The 19,700-nt window shown below is 60.8% G+C and overlaps 1 protein-coding gene across 1 annotated transcript; it reads right to left on the minus strand.

Annotated features, from left to right (window-relative positions):
- Positions 1-1,363: 1,363 nt before the first annotated feature.
- Positions 1,364-10,356, minus strand: ZNF696 (zinc finger protein 696). Its single transcript, XM_045455824.1, has 6 exons — positions 10,305-10,356; positions 9,155-9,324; positions 8,387-8,460; positions 7,281-7,835; positions 5,478-5,584; positions 1,364-2,921 (listed from the first exon to the last, which is right to left on the minus strand). The coding sequence occupies exons 1-6, from the start codon at positions 10,354-10,356 to the stop codon at positions 1,852-1,854; spliced, it is 2,028 nt and encodes a 675-aa protein (XP_045311780.1). The 3' UTR covers positions 1,364-1,851.
- Positions 10,357-19,700: the final 9,344 nt, after the last annotated feature.

Raw genomic sequence — 19,700 nt, forward strand, 5'->3', positions numbered from 1 at the left:
TCTTAAAAGAAATAGGTGGAGGGGCGCCTGGGTGGCTCAGTTGGCTAAGCGACCAACTCAATTTCAGCTCAGGTCACGATCCCACAGTTCATGAGATTGAGCCCCCTATCGGGCTCTGCGCTGACAGCACAGAGCATGCTTGGGATTCTCTCTCTCTTTCCCCCTCTCTCTGCCCCTCCCCAACTGGCACGTGCACACACTCTCTCTCAAAGAATTCAATAGGTGCCCTCAAGAGCCCTAGACTTGTGCGATTTTTGAGGTCCCAGCCAGTAACAGGACCCCAAATGATTCACCATCAGTAAAGTAGAGCAGACAATTACCATGAGGTGGCACCAAACCACAGCCTGACCAGGATAGATTTGGATCATGAAGCTGGACCCCAGGACTCATGGCCAGGTGACTGCTCAGATTTATCTTCCACGATAAACTTTCAACAACAGGACCTCACTCAATTCATTACGGCAGAGTTCTAGGACATGTGACAAAGACATCTCACCATTCTTACCTGGCAGGTGACACATATATCCACGACCCTGTCACAGTGTGATACGAAAGGTTAAGTCAAGAACAGTGAATTCACTTAAATTTTACTTCCTGCCTTTTCTGACTGCAGATTGCGAGGTCCTGTGGGTGAGCACATTTCTCATACCCCTTCACACCCCCTAGTGCACCCTGGCCTGCTTTGAACACATTTAGCTGATTAAATGTTGATTAAAACTGAAGAACCAGCTCAGGCGTCACCTCTCCTGGGAGCCCTTCCCGGCGTCTTCACCTTGTCCTGTCATGGGTGTGCACCTCTGTCCTGTGCTTCGTCCCCTGGAGGAACTTCTGTTCCTGGACTTTTTGTTGGGCACCGCATGACTTGTTACCCTGGTCTGTAACCTCTCTAACCTGCGAAGTCCCTGCGTGCAGATGTCACACGAATCTGTCTCTCCCAGCACAGTGGCACAAAGCCTGGACAGGTGTGTGCTGGGGAAACATTTGTTGAAAGTACCGGTATCTTAAACTCCCTTTTCTTGCACTGTGTTTCCGAGGCTGAGCAAAGAGAGCTCTCCAAGCTGCGCTCACCGAAAGCAGAGTTGTGTTCTCGCCGCCTCCCGCCAGCCTGCGCTCTCCTCCGTGTGCCATCTTTCACACACTCCCCTACACGTTTCCCTCTTCCGTGGAGTCTATTCGGCTTTGGCATTTTCTGTACCAAGGGCTGTACTTGGGTGGAGACACACAGACATAAACACAGCTTTGATACAAAGTCGACAGTGACTCCTGCCTTTTAAAAGAACTAAACAAGAACAAAAACAAACCAAAACACTGATAGACGGATCTCAAAAACCTGGAATAGAGGGAAAGAAGGAAGACAGAAAAGTAGATATTAAATCATTCTATTTACATCAAGTTCTAGACCGAGCAGAACTATAGTGACAGAAACGAGGTCGCTGCTCGCCTCTGACGCTGACGGCTGAAGGGGGCGACGGAAATAGTCTAGAATCTGGACAGAATGATGGTTCTAAAGGTCAGATCAGATGGTTTGTCCAGTCTCCGAAAACCCGCACGCGAGATCCGTGCGTTTCACCGTACGCGAATCACACCTCCGCAAGAGGCGTGTGGACGCGGGATTAGTTCCGGTGGACCCCCCCCACCCCGTCCCCATCAGAGCCCCGTCTTCGGGGAGGCCTGCGTCCCCTCCGGGAAGACCAGCCTCCCCTAAGGCTCCCTTCCTCTTCAGAGCGCGGGCCAGGGTGGCCGCGGGCACAGCACGGAAACCCCGGAGGCCGCCCCCGCCTCCCCGGCCCGCGGCCTCCCGGCGCTGCGCCCTCCCCCCTCCCCCCTCCCCGGGCCGCGGCGGGGCGGGGCTCACTCGGCGCCGTGCACGCGCCGGTGCTGGATCAGGTGCGAGCTCAGGCGGAAGGCGCGGCCGCACTCGCCGCAGCGGAAGGGCTTCTCGCCGCTGTGCACCCGCCGGTGCCGGAAGAAGCCGGACAGGGCCCTAAAGGCGCGGCCGCACTCGCCGCAGGCGTACGGCTTCTCGCCGGTGTGGATGCGTCGGTGCTCGCTGAGGAAGGAGCTGCGGCTGAAGGCGCGGCCGCACTCGGGGCAGCGGAAGGGCCTCTCGCCCGTGTGCACGCGCCGGTGCTGCAGCAGGTTGGAGCTCTGGCCGAAGGCCTGGCCGCACTCCCTGCACACGTAGGGGCTGTCCCCGCGGTGCGTGCGCCGGTGGCGGGCCACGTTGGAGCTGTGGACGAAGGCCTTCCCGCACTCGCCGCAGGCGTACGGCCGCTCGCCCGTGTGCGTCCTCCGGTGCTTGGCGGCGTCCGACCTCTGGCCGAAGGCCTTGCCGCACTCGGCGCAGCCGAACGGCTTCTCCCCCGTGTGCGTGCGCCGGTGGCGCACCAGGTTGAAGCTCTGGCCGAAGGCGCGGCCGCACTCCTCGCACACGTAGGGCCGCTCGCCGTGGTGCGTGCGCTGGTGGCGGACCACGTGCGAGCTGTGGATGAAGGCCTTCCCGCAGTCGCTGCAGGCGAACGGCTTCGCCCCGGAGTGAATGCTCCGGTGCTTCGCCGCGTCCGAGTGGCACTGGAAGCTGCGGTCGCACGCGCCGCACTGGTAAGGCCGCCCTTTCCGGGGGCCTCTCCCCCCCGCCGCGGAGCCTGCGTCGGTGGCGGCGACCCCGCTGCTGTCCCGGCCGGCCCCCCCTCCGGCTTTCTCGGAGACGGCTGGTGGCCCGGGGGAGCCTCCGGCCTCCTCGTCCCCACGACCGTCCGGAAGCCGCGGCGCCCGCGCAGGCCCCCGGGCCGGCCCCGGACCGCTCTCCCCGCGGCACCCCCCTTCTTCGGAAGCCTCCTGCTTCGGCGCTGGCACTGTGCTCGGAGCCCCCCGCTCCGCCACTGAAGCGGCATGGCCGCCGGCCGCCGGCGCCAGGGACGCTGGAAAAGAGGGTCAGAGACGTGTAACTTGAGGCCCAAAGAAGCTCTAGGACAGCGCACATGCACGCGAGGGGCGCGGTCACAGCGCAGAGCAGACACCTGCGCGCTGCCGGCGCGGTTCCTGCCAGCTCTCCCCCTTCCTTAACAGCCGTGCTCCTAGGAGCGGGCAAGGCCACGAGAGGGCGGATCGGGACCCTCCGCTGTGACTCCAGGGTGGCCTGAGCCTCTACCCACAGTCTCAGGAGGGCAGGGGACAGACGCCTGGGCTCTGCCGTATGGCCCGGGAGGCAGACTAAACCGGCAGCAAATAGAAGATCACCAAAGTAGAGATACCGGGAGGAGCGGGCTAAGAGCGCCTGGTGGCCCACGTCCTGGTCCCAGCTCACTTCTACAACCCCAGACTCCCCACAACCCACAGGGCCTCTGGCCCGCACAAGCAACAGAAGGCTTACTCAGAAATCAGTGCCAAGAGTAAGCAACAGCGACGGGGGACAGAGCCGCTGGGGCTGAGGAAACCCACTCCCGCTCCCGCTCCCCCTCGGGCCGGCTGCCCAGCAGGAGGCTGCTGCCAGCTCTAGGCCCTGCTGGCTCCCGGGCACAGACCACGCGCCCACTTAGACAAATGCCTTTAGGGACGTGGTCGCAGAACACTGGGAGGTCACAATGCGAGGAGATTCTTGCCACCTTCACAGGGCCTGGAGGGGGTACCTGGGAAGGGGGACAAGGATGCTTCCCTGCAGGTGGCCCAGTGGAGGGCAGCCCCCAGGGCAAGCCCATCAGCCTGCAGACCAGCTTTCCAAAGAAGGCTGTGCCTGTATCGCCGGACTGGGGCACTTCCCTTCTCCGCTCTGCCCCCAGAGCTGGGCACAGGTGATAAAGCCCCTTGCGTAGCCGGGGCGGGGGCAAGGCAGGTTAGGGCCCATGGGCACCCACAGCCATTCCCCATGGGTTCCCTAACGAGGGAGCTGTCCAACTGAGCAAGGGCAATGGGGCCAGGCCCAGGCACACGGCTAAGAAACAGGAGGCCCCTGGGAAGGCCCCGACTGACCTGTGGTTTGGCAGACTTAGAAATTCAAGAAAGGGTCTCGTAGGCACTGGTTATGAGGCAAGGGTCATTCAGAATTGGAATTGGAGGGAGGGGGCATGAACACCCTTTCCGGTTCCACTTGGTCAGGCCTCCGGTCCTGTGACCTGCTTGCCTCCTGGGGCAGCCCTGTGCAGGGGGCCCTCCCAGTGACAACCTCCCAGGGGTCCCTGAGGACCCCTGAACACAGAGCACCTGTTCTCGCCGGGGCGGCTTTGCCCCCGGGGCACATCTGGCTTTGTCAGAAAACATCTCTGGTTGTCAAAACTTGGAGGGGGTCATCCTGGCATCCTGTGGGGAGAGGCCAGGGGTGCTGGGGAATATCCTAGAACGCACGAACACCCCTACAGAAGGCGTCTTCTGTTCCAGAATGTCTACATGCCAGAGCTGACAGACCCTGCCGGAAGGAAGTCTTCCCGAATGGTTGTAACTGGAGAACTGTCCCCAGCTTAACATGCACGAGGCCCACCCGGGCGGCGCTGGCCTCACGCTCGCCCATGTCCCACTCGCAGGCCAGAGATCTCACGGCCTGCGCTCAGGGCCAGCAACCAACACAGGGTGCTCTTTATTCCCTGAAAATGTGTGTTCTGCTGTAACCTGTTTCTCTTCCGCCACTCTGTGTGCGTTGGCATTTGCTAAAATCATTTCATCCCAAAGCGAGGGACTGTGAAGAGCCCTGTGTGGACCGGATCTGGCCAGGGTTAAGGTCAGGTGGGGGAGGGAGAGGCCCAGCCTGGACGTCCGGGACTTGAAGGGCAGCTTCAAGGCAGGGCCCAAAAAAGGGGTGAATGTTTGTTCGTGGACACTGGGGTTCTTTGATCTCAAGGGAGAATAGAGGCAGGTGTGTGGGGTTCTGCAGAATGCTCTGGCAGCCGTGGCCACACTCCACCCAGGCCCCGCCCCCCAATGCAGCAGACAGCGTATGTGGTGGCAGAGCCCGAGGCAGGGTGTGTGTCTGCACGGAGGGGAGACGGTGCTGTCCCGAGCGCCACTTGTCCCACACCGCAGCAACAGCAGTAAACTGGATAGGAGTCCTCAGCTTCGACAGCCCTCAAGCATGGCCTTAAGTCTTCAGGACAGAGGGAGCCTGGAGCCCGAGAGGGCAGTGGGTGGGAGGCTAGCCAGATTCTCACTCATCATACTCTTCCAGCCACCTGGTCTGGGCCCAAGCTAGCCAGGGTGCTGAGAAACAGGGCCAGAATTAAGACTCTCATTCTCAGAAGTCTCCAGGGGGGGGGGGGGGGGGGGGGGAGACAAAGGGGGGGGGTGCAGAGCTGGGCCAGGAGAGCAAAGGGATACAGCAGGCAGGGGCGAGGATAGCAGGCAGCAGGGTGGGAACCGGGCCGGGCAGAGGGGATGGGGTGGTGCTGCCCCATCCCAGCTACATCCCTAGCCGCTGGGCAGGTGGCCTCTGGGGGCCCCGATTCCTAAGCTGTCCCCCCCCCAGCCCCACCTGCCTGTCCACCCCTCACCTGTGTGTGTGTCCATCAGGGTGGCCGTCTCATTGGTGTGCTGGAGACCAGACCTGGGGGCGCGCCTCGCTGTGCCTTGTGGGAACGCCAGCAGCGGGTACACCTGCCTGAGTAAGAAAGAAGACACGGGGAGGAAAATGCCAGTTTGGAAAGTGGGGACGAGCCCAGAATGCCTTCAGAGAGGTCAGAGCTGCTCCTGGAGACCCTGAAGGAGCCACCTCATCCACTGTGCCTGTTTCTGCCACTAGAAATCAAAGTCGTGACACCCCAGGAACTAGTGTCCCGGAGGATACCCCCTGGGAATGCTGTCTGGACCACGCTGGCTCCCCCGTCCTGTCCCCAGCAGACGGAGAGCACAGCTGGGTGTGGCAGCCCCTGCTCGCCCGCTGCCTGCGGTGGCTTCGCTCCATGAGGAACAAGCCCACAAGGCCTCCGGTCAGCGCTCAAACGTCTGGAGACGTGTCTAGGGAATTACTTTTTTCTTGATAATCGTAAAGATCTGAATATAAAAATATGAAACCCCCAAAAATAAAAAGTCATTTGAGGGGCGCCTGGGTGACTCAGGCGGTTAGGCATCCGACTCTGGAGTTCAACTCCGGCCATGATTTCATGGTTCGTGGAATCGAGCCCCACATCAGGCTCTGTGCTGAACGTGCAGAGCCTGCTTGGGATTCTCTCTCTCTCTCTCTCTCTGCCCTTCCCACTCTCACGTGCTCCACTAACTAAATAAACTTACAAACGTTATTTGACTGGTGCACTTTTGGATTGAGAAGTGACTTTGCTATCCTTGACACTAAAGTCTGACAGATTTAACTACACAAAGAAATTTAGGATAAAAAACAAAGAAATGAAAAAAAAAAACCTGGGTGGGGGTATGTTTGTAACATAAAGATTCATATCCTCAATGTATAAAGACCACTACGTATTAATGAGAAAACGTGAAAATTGGCAAAAGTCACAAACAAGTAACCACAAAAAGAAAGCAGACAAGTGGCCAATATATTTTTTAATATAGGTCCCTCATTTGTCCCACCTCATTTGCAATTGAGAAATGTAATTTAGGGGCGCCTGGGTGGCTCAGTCGGTTCGGCGTCCGACTTCGGCTCAAGTCGTGATCCTGCGGTTTGTGAGTTCGAGCCCCTGCGACGGGCTCTGTGCTGACAGCTCAGAGCTTGGAACCTGCTTCAGATTCTGTGTCTCCCTCTCTCTCTGCCCCTCCCCTGCTCAAATTCTGTCTCTTAAAAATGAATAAACGTTAAAAAATTTTTTTGAAGAAATAGAATTTAAAATATCACTTTTGACTCTAATGTGGCAGCACCTTGGGGGCGAGGAGAAGGTTGGGGGAGACAGGCACGGTCCTCCACCAACGCTGGAGAGTAAGTGCCCCACTGAGGGGGGGGGGCGCTGGACAACTTACAAAGGCCTTACAGTCCTACTGTGACTTCGCTTCTGGGGAGTCACCCCAACAGCGAGATCACGGGTGCTGGCAGAGACCTGCCTGTACGGACATTTCGTCTCCAACTTGCTCGGGAAGAAACCTTAGACATGACGCCATTTCGACTAAAAACAAGGGAAGGTTCAAGTGCGTGAGCAGCTGGTAATGAAGCGACCCCTGAGGCCATCTCACTGGTCAGGGGGCTCCCGAGGCCGTCACGCCGGTCCGGGGGAGACGCCCCTGAGGCTGTCACTCCCCACGGCGCACGTGCAGCGCCTTCCAAACGAGAGCCCGGCAGACACGCACGTACCCGCCCGGACGCCAGGTTCCCGCCCCGGCACAGCCCGTAGCCGCCCACCGCCACTCACCTGCAGCCCCGCCGTCCGCCGGAAGCGCCGCCGTCCCCAGCGCCGCGGCGCGGGCACTTCCGGTGACGCTCTAGGCCGCGGGAGGACTGTGCGCTCGGCTGCCCGGGGGGCCGCGGCGCGGGCGGCTCTCGGTGACGCTCTAGGCCGCGGGGGGGGACTTCGCGCCCCGGCTGCTCCCCGCGTGGGCTCCGCGCGCAGGACCCTGGCTCCGCTCGCGGCGGTGTCCGGGGGACCTCGCCCGCCCCGCCCGCCTCCCGGAGCCGCGACGCACTGCGAGCCCTGCCTCCCTCGCCCGCAGCCGGGCCCGGGTGAGGCCAGACGGTGGCCGAGGCGGCCGCGGGGCGAACGAACGAGCCGCCGAGGCGCGTGCGGGTGGAGAGCGGTGGCGGCGCCGCGGGGGCAGAGGGCCGTCCGAGGGAGGCCCGGGGGGCCCGCTCCCCGGAGAGGGGCCGGGAGCGCCCGCGGCGGGGCGGCTTCGCGATCGCGGCCCTCCTCCCGGCTGCGGAGACCCCCCTCTTGCTCCGGGTCTCCCTCGCCAGCGGCTTGCAGTGGGGGCTTCACATTGAAGGGCGGCGGGCGCTGCCCGAGGACCTAGGGGAGGCAGGACCGGCCGAGGGGGCTCTAGGCTTCACGCAGGACCGAAATCAAACGCGAGCCGGAGAAAAGTGCAAACGGCGTATTGAGCAGAGGTAGACGGTAGCCGCGAAGCGTCCGGGGGACCCGGGAAGGAGAGGGGTTCTCCCCGCGACGTCGCGTGGGGTGAGGGGCTCACACTGGAAAGGGGCCCAGGGCACTGTTGCTTCGGGAATCTAGGCTAGGGTCCGACCAAAGGCCAGGTGGACAACGGGTGTTACTCTATAAATCATCAAAACGGATGGCGAACGGTTTTCTTCTTCAGGCGTTTCCGGGTCGCTTCCTGTCCTGCGTGTGCTGCTCCCACAACCAGGTGCCAGAAGAGGGCTTTTTCTTTGCCGGCTAGAACGGTGACTTCATCCTGGGCTGCGGGTTATTTTTCTTTTCCAGCAGGTTCAGGGGTGCATCTGAGGGTGGCTGTTGTTTGTTTCTGCTCAGGATCCCTTCCCTCATGGGTTCTGATGAGAGCGCACCTTTCCTTCTGGGGAGTGCTCCTCTTCCCTTCGATCCCCCCTAGATCATTCTGGAGCCGAGGCCACACGGAGCCCTGTAGGATGAGAAGTGGAAAGGCGACGGGGGTCGGGCGCCTGCGTGGCTCAGTCGATTAAGCGTCGGGCTCCTGATCTGCTGGGGCCATGATCTCATGGCTGGTGGGATGGAACCCTGAGGCATGGAGCCTGCTTGGGATTCTCTCTCCTTTTCTCTCTGCCACCTCCCCCTCCCCTCAAAAATAAATAAACATTTTTAAAAAAGAAGAGGAAAGTGACAGACCTGGTCACATCAAGGGTCTGGTCCCGGCCAGGAAGCTTGGATTCCCTGGGTTGCTGAAGCAGCTCCTGACCGCGTGGGCTGCCCCAGGCCCTTCGAAGCCTGTGCGTGCCCCCAGTGGTGCCAAAGAGCTCCTGTTGCTGACGCTGTTGCTTTGGCGGTTGTCCACTTGACTTCAAGGGTCCAGGCCCTGGGCCCCCAAGAGCTGGCAAGTGCCCCGAGGAGCCAAGGGGCTTCTTCAGTAGGGCCGGGCAGGTGCTGAGGGAATAGGCCCAAACTCACGCTGACTGGCCTGTGGCCCCAGCCAGTGCATGTGACCTGTCCCTCCACTGATGCGGCCCGTCTGTAGCCCCAACTGTGCCAACCACCTCTTCGAGTATTAAGAACCCTGAGAGAGAGGCCACTTTGCAGACGAGGAAATCTGGATTTCCAGAACGAGCTGGCACACAGAAAAAGGAAGTGACCCGCCTCACTTGGCCGGGATAATCCCGGCTACTTTCTACCAGCAGACAGGCACCCAGTCTCTGTGGCTGGAAACCACGGCGGCCCACGTGCGTTGCTAGTAGGTGGGCTCTGCTCTGTCGGTCGTTGTCATTCCGGGGCTGGGCCCCCAGCACGGGCGCTGCTGGAACACGGCTGGTCACTAGACGGAGGGCAGAAAGAATTCGGAGGAGGCCTGCGGGCTCTTCGTGGTTCCCTTTTAGTACAGGCCTTAGGCACAGCCAGGTCCAGGTGAACTGGGCTGTGCGATCCTACCGTGGCCTGAAGAAAAAATGACAGTCAAGACCACAGAGGACAGGACTGGCCGGTGGCCAACAGTGGTGCCAGGAGGGAATGAGCCCCGGTGGTCTGAACCCACACTCCCTGCCAGGACAGTTGCCTCTTTTGGCCCCAGAGGAGCTTCAGAATGCAAGAGAAGAGGGCAGATCCCAGGCGGGGAGACCCAGAAGCTCCCTCAGTACCCTGCAGACCCCCACCTTCCCACCTCTGGCCTCCCCCAGACCCCGGCTCCCTCTGGCGCCTCTCCTACAAGCCCCAAGTGCAGCAGCCGGCCAGCCCACCCCCCACGTCCTCTGTGCAGAAGCTTTTTCAGGGCAGGTGGCATCGGTAAACACCCACTATATGTTGTGTATATATGTTGTATTATTTATTTGTAAATAATTATTTAAAAAAACACGTAAAAATTAAAACATTTAAAAGGATGATCTCAATGGAGAAACAGGTTTCCCTCTGCCTTCCAAGGAAATACCTCGGGTGTTCTGGAGAGCTGCTCCTCCCACAGGCGACTTTGCAAACTGCAAGTCCTGCCTCCTGCCCCCAAGCCTTGGCTCCCACCGCCTGCTGGACAGTCCAGCTCGGCCCCGCCCCGCACACGCCCCTCGCTGTCCCCAGCCTTTCGGGTTCAATCCCGCGTCCCAGCAGGGACTGGGACCGGACGGTAGGGGGCTGAGCCACCCCGACCTAGAGGCCGCCCGGCCCTCACTCCCACCCTCCCCGCGGCCAAGGGCTACCGAGCTGCCTAGTGGCGGTCCCCTCAGCCACGCCGATGGAGGGACGGGACTGTGTGGGGGACAGGCGCCGGAGCTCAATCCCGCACACTTGGCGTAAGGGGCCAGACAGTACCAGCGATTTGTAATAATCCTTTAAACCTGTTGTAAGAATCCTGTAAAGACATCGGTGGCCCGGTGGCCGTACAAAAGCGCCCGTGGGCGCCGGGCGGGCCGGCTGAGCCTCGGTCGAGGGTTCTGCCACGGGTGGGGAGGAGGGGGGCGCCTGTCCGGAGGACCCCAAGCTCCGCGCGGCTGCACTCGGGGCAGCGGGCTCCCGGCCGCCGGCGGCGGGAAGTGCGAGCCGGCACGAAGGCTTTCCCGCACCCGTGCGGATGCTCCACCGCGGCCGGCCTCGGCCCAAAGCCCTCCCGCGCTCAGCGCACTTGGGAGGCTTCTCCCCTTCTCCCCGCCGGGAAGCTTCCGGTGCTGGGGGCCGGGTGGGGGGGTTGGGGCGCCGGGAGGCCCGGGGGGCGCTCGGCCTGGCGGATCACTTGATCGCTTGGCTGGATCACCTGCCGGGTTCCGAGGGGCGCCTCCAGCTGGGGTCACAGCTCCGGGGGCTCGCGCCTGTCCAATCTTCCGCGTGAGTCACCAGGTTCACGGTGAGCCTGGCTTTGCTTCTAGGCTCCTGTCGGTGGTTCCTTTCCTCCCTGGGGGTTGTCTGAGGCCCGCAGGTCTTGTGTGGCAGCCCTGCCCGCCCCTGTGCACCCCCATGGCCTCTGCAGGACCCGGTGGCCCAGGCCTTGGGAGCTCTGCCCCCAGACACCCTGCGGCTCAGTCCCCTCCAGGGTTTCTTGAAGGAGAATCTGCTCCTCATTCTGGGTTCTGTGCTCACGGTCTGAAACCAGAAAGGGAGAAGGCAGATGTCACCAGACTCTAAGCCACAGCACAGAGAGACTTTGGGGACAGCACCATTATCTCAGAGACAGTGGGGAGGGAGGAAGGAAGCATGGACAGATTCCCAGGGTGGGATGGGGTGTGTGGTGGGTGATGCAGGGATTGAGGTGAGGGCGGGGAGGCCAGGCCAGAGGCAGGCGGGGAAGGGCACAGGGCCAGGTGGCAGGGCACGGGAAAGGGCTGGCGGTGTGCATCTGAACATCCTGACTCCCACACGGAAGTCAGTGCAGCTTTAGCATCCCGGAGTTTGGCCTCCCTCCCAGATGCGCCTCCCGTGGGAGATCCATGAGCTGGACGCATGGGTTCCTGCAGGGCTGTGGTAAGAGAGCCGACCCGCCAGGGCTGACGGCGCGGTCAGGTTGCCAGGGAGAAGGTGCAGCACCCTCTGGAGGCAAGACAAGGAAGCCGCAGAAACAGCTCTGCGCGGCCGGAACGAGCGCCCGCTCCCTGCGCTGCGTGGAGCCCGGCTCTGGGCCCGGCCCAGGGCGCCGGGCAGAACGGCCTGTGTCCCGCGTGCAGACTGAAGAGACGCCCGTGCGGCTTCGTGTTTCGGTGTCTGTCTCTGGCCCTCTCTGTGCTGATGTGACAAAGCAACATCACTAAGAATATCTAGAATCGGCGTACTTTTCCTAAAATAAACCAGGACTTCTGTTCAAAGATAACTGTGTAGAGACCTTTTACTTCCTTTTTTCCCTCGAACATAAAGGGATAGTAAAGAATGGGGAGCAGCGAGAGGAAGCCCAGAACCACGGCCCGAGAGGCCCCGCCTCTGGCAGGTGTGGCTGAGCGCCGCCCCCCCCCCCCCCGCCCCGCCCGGCCCTGAGGGGCCCAGTGCGCGTGCGTGCGCCAGCACGTGCCTGCGGGCTGCGGGAGACTTCCCCAGGGGGGCACAGTATTTCAGATCTGAGGTCACTCCCCCTTGGAGGACAGGTGCCTCCAGCAGGGACACGGCGGAGCAGGTGACAGAGCGATGAGCTGAAGTCAGGGTGGGTTTGACCCAGCTGCCTGCTGCCCCTCACCCCTGCCTTCCCCCAGGGCGGACCTAAGGGACTTGGGATGCCCTGAGATCGCCCCTCAAACGAGAATGAAGAAATCACAAGTGGCATCACTAACAAAAATGAAGAGCCCACGCAAAGGAACCTGGTGGCACAGAAGGGGCTGAGTCAGCAGAACGCAGAAAGAAATGGAAGGAGAGGCATCACCAGTGTCCTGGAGGAAGAAGCAGGAGAGAGGAACCCCGGCGAGCTGCCTCCAGGGGCCGAGGGATCAGCCCCACAGCCCCAAGGACCTGAATCCTTCAAGCACCCGAAGAGGTTAGAGCAGGGCTGCAGGTGAGGACGTGCGGCCAGCGGGAGGCCCCAGGCAGCCCCCACCGGACTTCCCACCCGGAGTCTGAGCGATAACAAATGGGCTGGGAGAGAGCTGGGGCGGGGCGTGGGGTGGGGAGACACCCTGGAGGCTTTACAGCAGAAAATTCCAGTTCAGCGGGGGGGGGGGAGCAGGGGGAGGATTTGCAGTACATTGAGACCCAGCAGCTGCCCAGGCTCATCTCCACCCGCATGATGCCTGTGGGATCCGGGAGAACCTGCCCCGAGGACTGCTGGGGATGCACACATAGGGCAGCTCAACGCCCACCCCTGGGGGCTCACGAAGAAGGGAGACCGTCGGAGGCACAGCGGTGCGTGGAGCCGGTGCCCAGCAGCGGTGCGCAGAGCCGCCGACTCCGCCGGGAGAGCCGCCTGCGGCACCGCCAGAGCGGGTCCTGAAGCGCCCGCAGGAGGGGGGGAGGCTCCGCTGAAGAAGAGAACGTGGGGAAGGGCCCGGGCCTGATCCCCGGGGGGTGGCCAGCGGGTTCCAGCGGAGAAACCACCTGGAGAAGTCAAAAGGGGTCAAAGTAAACAGGTGTGTGTTGAGAAGCTGTTTAGGATGTAAAGTCCTCTTGGAAGCAGGAGCCAGAATAGCTTCCGGGGCTTTCATTGTTCCTTGTTAATTTCTTGGCCATTCTTCCTTTAGACCGCTTTGTGAAAAAGGAAAATGTATTTGATTACTTAACGTCTATTCCTATGAAACGAAAAGGCAATATCGGAAGTAAAAGCCACGCGAGAAGAAGGGGAAGTTGAATGAACACAACAGAAGGCCAGGTCAGGGGCGTGGAAGACGGATCTAAGGAGCCTCACAAAGTGAGGTGGGAAAGAACAGAACGACAGTTGGAGAAGACGGGAAGGGGAGGGAGACAGAGACGGGCAAGCGGGATACTTCCAGATGGTTTTTCTGAAGAAGACCAGCAGAGGGACCGTGAGACAGTCCTTCCAATACAGAAAGGGAGCCGTGAAGCCCTCTGCCGCAGGCAGGAGCTGCCAGAGGGGTCCTGCTGGGGGGACAAGTGGATCAGAGTCCAGGGAAGCAGTCTGGCCTTTGTGCCAACATGTCGCTCCATCTCGTTCTCGGGCGCTGTTCACCACCCACCATTCTCTGGCCGGTTGCTGCCCTGTAAACCCGTGGGGCACCCTGGGGGTCAGGTGTAACAGAGAGGGACAGCCGTGCAGTGGCGCTGCACACGGAATGCAGGGTGGCGGGGTAGGAAGGCCCCAACCCAGGGTCAGGAACACCTGGGTCAGATGCCGGCACCGGCAGGTACTAGCTGCATAATCTGGGCGAATGACTTCACCTGCCCGAGACCTAAGACGGGGCTGAAGCCCTCAGTTACTGTGCCACAGGCACGTACGGACACCTGTCCTCTCTCACTGCCCCGTGCTGTGGGCGGCCGACGAGTCATCAGCACTGTATGCCAGGCCCCAGGGTGGAAAGCTGTGCTCTCTGCCTGGGAGGAGAGCCTACCTGTGATTCTCTCTCTCTGCTTCCCTCTCAAAATAAATAGACATTAAAAAAAAATAAATAAAGGCAATTTGAAAAGCGTAGGAAGAATAGAACACTCTCTGCCCCCAAAGAAATCAGTCATCAGCAACTCTAGGGAGCGTTTGCCCAGATTGTCAGCCGCTCATTTAGGCTCTGGGCGGTGGCTTACTGTTACAGCAAACTGTGCGAGGGAGAAGCAGGGCCGGCAGCTGGAAGCACGATGGGAGAGCAGGGGCCTCAGAGTCCCAGATCTGGGTTCAAACTGAGCCTGTGGTAACTCTTCTCTGAGCTTTGGCTTCCTGCCTGTAAATGAGGGCCGCCGGTGCCCGAGACGAAGTGAGGGGGGTGGTGATAGGGTGCATAGGACTTCTAGCACCGCTCCCGGCCAACCAGAGCGCTTCAAGATGTGAATGTTACTTTACGATGAGGTTAAGCATTTGGCTCAATTGTTTAAAGAACTGTACCAGTAAGTCACCACCCACAGCCTAAATGAGCCGCTGACAGTCCGTGCAAACCCTCCCTAGAGTTGCTGATGACTGATTTCTTTGGGGGCAGAGAGTGTTCTATTCTTCCTACGCTTTCCAAATTGTCTTTATTTATTTAAAAAATGTTTTCTTGGGGCGCCTGGGTGGCGCAGTCGGTTAAGCGTCCGACTTCAGCCAGGTCACGATCTCGCGGTCCGTGAGTTCAAGCCCCGCGTCGGGCTCTGGGCTGACGGCTCAGAGCCTGGAGCCTGTTTCCGATTCTGTGTCTCCCTCTCTCTCTGCCCCTCCCCCGTTCATGTTCTGTCTCTCTCTGTCCCCAAAATAAATGTTAAAAAATTAAAAAAAAAAAAATGTTTTCTTTGAGAGAGAGAGAAAGAGAGAGAGACGTGAGAGCGGGGGGAAAAGCAAAGATAGAGAATCACAAGTAGGGCGCTGACAGCACAGAGCCTGACGCAGGGCTCGAACCCAGGAACTGTGAGAACATGACCTGAGCCCAAAACAAGAGTCAGCTGCCTAAACGACTGTGCCCCCCCTCCCCCCCCCCCCGCACCACTCCAAATTGTCTTTAAAGAGCAGAAATGACTCTCACCATGAAAACAAACTCCCAAAGGCTATTCAAGAAAAAGAATATTAAAATCTGTGCTCCTTGAAGACTAGACTTAAATTTCCCTTAGATGTGGGGCTTGGCTGACTTCTGGGGGGAGGCGGACAGCCAGGGGACAGGGTGGCTGGGGGCCTCACGGTGAGCACCTGTGGCCCCAGCGACAAGGACTGGTACTTGAGAGGGAAGCATCGCCCCCCACCCCACCCCGGATCCCAGGTTCTGGGAGAGGAGGGCCTGGCCGTGTCTCCTGGGCAGGGGACGCAGGAGCCGAGGTCCCGGAGGCCGCCAGAGAAGCCATCGCGGACGAAGCGGGCCCGCCTGTCCCGAGGTCCCGGCGGGACGGGGACGGCGCCCAGAGCCCTCGGGCTCTCCCTGGGTCGCACCAGCCGGGACTCTGGCAGCTCGCTGCCAGCGCTCCTGGGTGGGGGTCAGGCAGCTCGGTGCCCCCGGGGCACGCGGACGGGACTCAGGCAGCTCTGTGCCAGCGCTCCCGGAGGGACCCGGTCTGGCCGCGAGTGTCAAGTCCTCCAGCGGGAGAACGCCTTAAAGTGCGCAGGGTGCGGAGCACAGGGCCTTGGGAATCGGCCCGCCCCGGGCTGCGGCTGCGCGGACGCCCCTCCGCGGCTCCAGCCCGGCGGGCTCCTGCGGCCCAGCGGCCTCACCGGGCAGTACCGGCGCTGGGGCGTCCGGTCCGAGGAGGCTGCGCGCGCCGCCTCGGAACCACGCGCCCATAGCGCCCCTGACCCTGACGCGGCCGAACCGCGGGCGCGCGCGGCGTTCCCCGGAAGCTCCGCCCCACGCCGCCGGCACTTCCGGGCGCTCTAGGAAGCTCGGAGGACTCGCCCGGGGACCCGCGGGAGGCGGGCTCGCGTCCCTGCAGCGGTCCGAGGGGCAGGGTGCGTGGGGCGAGGGAGCCTCTGGAAGTGGTCGGGGAGGCCGGCGCCGGAAGGGGATGGGCGAGGGGACCTGGCGTGGAGGGGCCTGAAGGCCGTCGGAAGGGCTCTGTGAGGCGAGTGAGGGAGCCCATCCGGCGTGGGACTTCAGAGGACCTCTCGGGTGTGGGGGTGGGACGCGGAGCTTGTCCTGGGTGGTGGGAGTGGCCTGCGGCGGGGTGGCGAGGGCAGCAGGAAGGGCCTGCGGAGGCCGGTGCCGCGCTGCAGCCCGGACTGACACCCGGGCGACCACGAGGTCTTACCGCAGGAGCAGAAGAGGGGCGCGGCGAGGCTGGGCAGAGGGCGGGGCCGGAGCCGCTGCGGGCGTGAGGGCAGGCTCCGCTCCAGGGGCCTGGCCGCCAGGGTCTCCCCTGGGCAGCTGCCTGTGTCGGTGCTCCTCCTTTGAGGGCTGATGAGAGCAGAGGTTCCCAACCCCGGGGCGCCGTCACTGGCACTGAGGGTGATGGGACTGAGCCCGGATTCCCAGCTTTACCCCAGACCCTAGTCTCTCTCCCCTGGGACCGGGCCTGGGAGCCTGTGCTTTTCCGCAGGTTCTCCAGGTGATGTAACTGGTACCTTAGTGGGTTCGCACACCCATGAAAATGCAAGGCAGGGGGTCTCATGTGAGGCCAGTGCCTCGTAAGAATTTGCTCAGCTCAGCATGAGAGCCCCAAAGCCAAGACAGGCGGTGTATGAAGCCGCTCCAAGGAAGAGGTACAGCTTGAGCAAAAAGGAGGGCGAGGCGGTGAAAGATGGTTGGAAGTGTATCCATTGTTTCAAAAGACTCTGCAAAGAAGCCTCCTTCTCTTGGACTTCTTGGCGGGGCGTGTGGCAGCTACAGGAGACAGTTCTCAGCCCCTCCAAACAAGGTTTACTGGACTCAGCACATGGGTCCGGCACATGGCACTTTCAGGGTGTGAGGATGGAAAGGGCTCCATTCTCGATCTTGAGTCCCCGAAATGGGTTTTCCCCGCAATGGGCACACTTGCAGGCTGCGTGCGTGTGGAGATCTCTGTGACCTTGTCAACGCACTGTGTGCACACGATGTCTCAGAAGCTGCTCCAAAAACACCCTACAGACCCAAGTTCCAAGGAATGTGCCCCCTTTCTAGACCATGACCCCAAGGAAACCCTCTGGCCTGCAGAGTCCTCTCCCACCGGCTCACTGTGGAGTGAACGCCCTGGCTGTGGCTTTGGTGTGAACAGAGAGAAGGAGAGTTTCCCCTCCTGCTGCCCGCCTGGTGAAGGTGCTGTTTCCGAGGAAGATCTCTGCCTCAGGGCTTTGCTGTGCCGCTGCACTGCAGCGGGGTGGGGTCCTGTCGGTGGTATTTCTCGGATGCTGAACGTGCTCAGTGACAGTGGTATCCTGCATGGTGACCGTGACAAGGTACCTCTCCAGCCCGGATTATATGATGTGTCCACCTGGCCTGCCTCCATAATCCCCTCCTGACTCCGGTGCGTGCCCAGCGGGCTTTTCCACACTCACTACATTCACAGGGTCTCTCTCCATGTGAACTCTGACCCCGACAACTTGACCCTCTACCCAAGGCTGCGCCAGGTCTAGTCCACTCATGGGCTTCTCTGCAGTGTAGATTCTCCGATGCTGAACCTGGCCTGACTGTGCCCGAACCCCTCCCACAGTCACGACGTTCCAGAGGTCTTCGCCCCCCAGCTCTAACGTTTTGTTACATCGAAGGTTCCGTCCACCTTGGTTACACGTGCTTACATAGCGCTTCATGACACCAGAGCTCTGCCCGTGCCCTCCACGGTCACCACATCCCCTTGTCGAGCGCCCCACGGTTTCCAGCTCTGAGCGACGGGTTGTCTGCATCCACGGCCCCGGGTCTTATGAACACCGGCGGGACTTGTGAAACGCTGGCTGCGTGTGGGTGAGGATTTCCCGCAAAATCTTGGCTGAGGCCATCTGAGCACTGAGTGGATTGTGGCCTTTAGAATCTATCTTGTGAATAACACTCAAATGCTGGAGGCCTCTGTGCCCTGTGGCACCAGACGTTAGAGTTGGTCCCTCAGCTCCACCCGAGCTCCCAAACGAGCCGCCCTCCACCCGCCCCGGTCCCGCACGCCCCGGTTCCTCTAGCCGGTGCCGCCCTGCGAGGCTCCGCCGCTAGGGGCGCCGGACGCGGCGGGCGGCGCGGGGAGGAGGTAGGGACGCGCTCCTTCCGGTGCACTTCCGGCTTGCTCTTCGCGACGTCCGGTTCGGTGGCGGCCGGGCGTCGCTTTTTGGCTTGGCGGAGGCGCTCCTCTCCGCAACTTCCTGTCTGGCTTGCAGTTTTTCCAGCGTCGCAACTAGTATAATGGAGACCCCGCGAGGGGGTCTGGGCCCAGCCCGGCCCTTCCCCAGCTCCCGAGACCCCGGCCGGAGAAACCCTCTCGGCGGGGTCTGTACCCAGCGCGGCCCTCCTCCAGCCCCCAGATCCCGGCCAGAAGTACTCCTCTACAGGGGTCTCCGGAAGAACAGTTTGCCTGGTTTTCACTAACGTCGGGATCCTGCCAGATGTGCTTTAGTGGAGAACCTTGGGTTTAGGAGATAGAGCCGGGGGATCCGACCGCTGACACACTTGGGTGACTCCTAGTGACTGTTCAGTCGTGCAGCAGAGGCACACAGCCACCACTGTGCTGCTGCACCCTGAGGACCGAGTTGGATGAAACTTGCCGTGTCGTACTCAGTCTCCTAGGTGGGGACACGCCCAGCACAGTGCAGGGGCCCAAGAAAGGGTTCTTGAATGAATGAATCAGGAACACAATGCAACAAACCATCATGGGAGAGAAGATAATTATTTTGCAGATGGTAGGCCATGAGGGTTAGGAACCCATACTTGTTAACTTCTGACTCTGGCCTGTGTCTGCCGGTTCTTCACACAATCTCATTTAGTGCTCACAGAAACCTTGTGACGTGGAGTCACCCCCAATAGACCTGTGCAACCCATATGTACCTTGCCCAAGATGGCCCAGGGCGAGTGGCAGAGCTGGGCTACAAAGTAGATCGAATGTCCTTAGAAACTGGATGCTGGGAGATCCCTCCCCGCCTGCTGAGGGGCACGTGGCACACAGCAGATGGCTCCATAGACCACGTGTTGGTTTTGCCTCTGGGTTCTCCACCATGAACCAGGGTCTCTCAGACTGAAACCCCAGGGGATCTGAGGTAGCCCAATACGGGATGTTGCGGATCAACCGAAAAAGACAAGTGTCTGGGTGACACTGGCATCGGAAACGTGCAGGGCACGCTTCTGGTTCCGTCTGCCCATCCCGGCAGCTCCGCCGAGGCAGGTGGCGTGACTGAGGAGTCAGGCTGAAGGCAGTGTCTAAGGCCCATCTCCCTGGTCACAGCCACTGGCCTGGGGATGGATGGTGAATGGCAGGGCCCCCAGCAGAGCCCCCTCCTCAGGATGGTTCCAAGGTGCCCAGGGCTGGGAATATCCCTTGCCCCTCTGGTGGCTACAAGGGGAGGAGTTGGATCTGGGCCTGCTTTAAGCTCTGCTCTGTGTCCTGGTGAGAGAGCACACCTGTAGCAGGAGGCATTGGGCCAACACTATGGCATCAGGTGCAATTCTTATCCTTGCTTGTGGCGGTGAATTCTGTGTGTCAACTTGACTAAGCCACGGGGTGCTTAGAAATGTGGTCAAACGTTATTCTGGGTATGTCTGTGAAGCTGTTTCTGGATGAGATTAACATTTC

This window comes from Leopardus geoffroyi, chromosome C3, assembly GCF_018350155.1.
Source record: "Leopardus geoffroyi isolate Oge1 chromosome C3, O.geoffroyi_Oge1_pat1.0, whole genome shotgun sequence".
Taxonomy (NCBI): domain Eukaryota; kingdom Metazoa; phylum Chordata; class Mammalia; order Carnivora; family Felidae; genus Leopardus; species Leopardus geoffroyi.

Excerpts from the sequence above, each read along its gene's own strand:
- ZNF696 (XM_045455824.1), bottom strand. The coding sequence starts at position 10,356 with ATGTCTTTACAGGATTCTTACAACAGGTTTAAAGGATTATTACAAATC. Across the intron at positions 9,325-10,304 it reads AGGATTATTACAAATCGCTG|TGACCAGCCGTGTTCCAGCA; the intron begins GTACTGTCTGGC and ends CCCTCCGTCTAG. Across the intron at positions 8,461-9,154 it reads GCCGGGATTATCCCGGCCAA|GGCTCCGTGTGGCCTCGGCT; the intron begins GTGAGGCGGGTC and ends CTCATCCTACAG.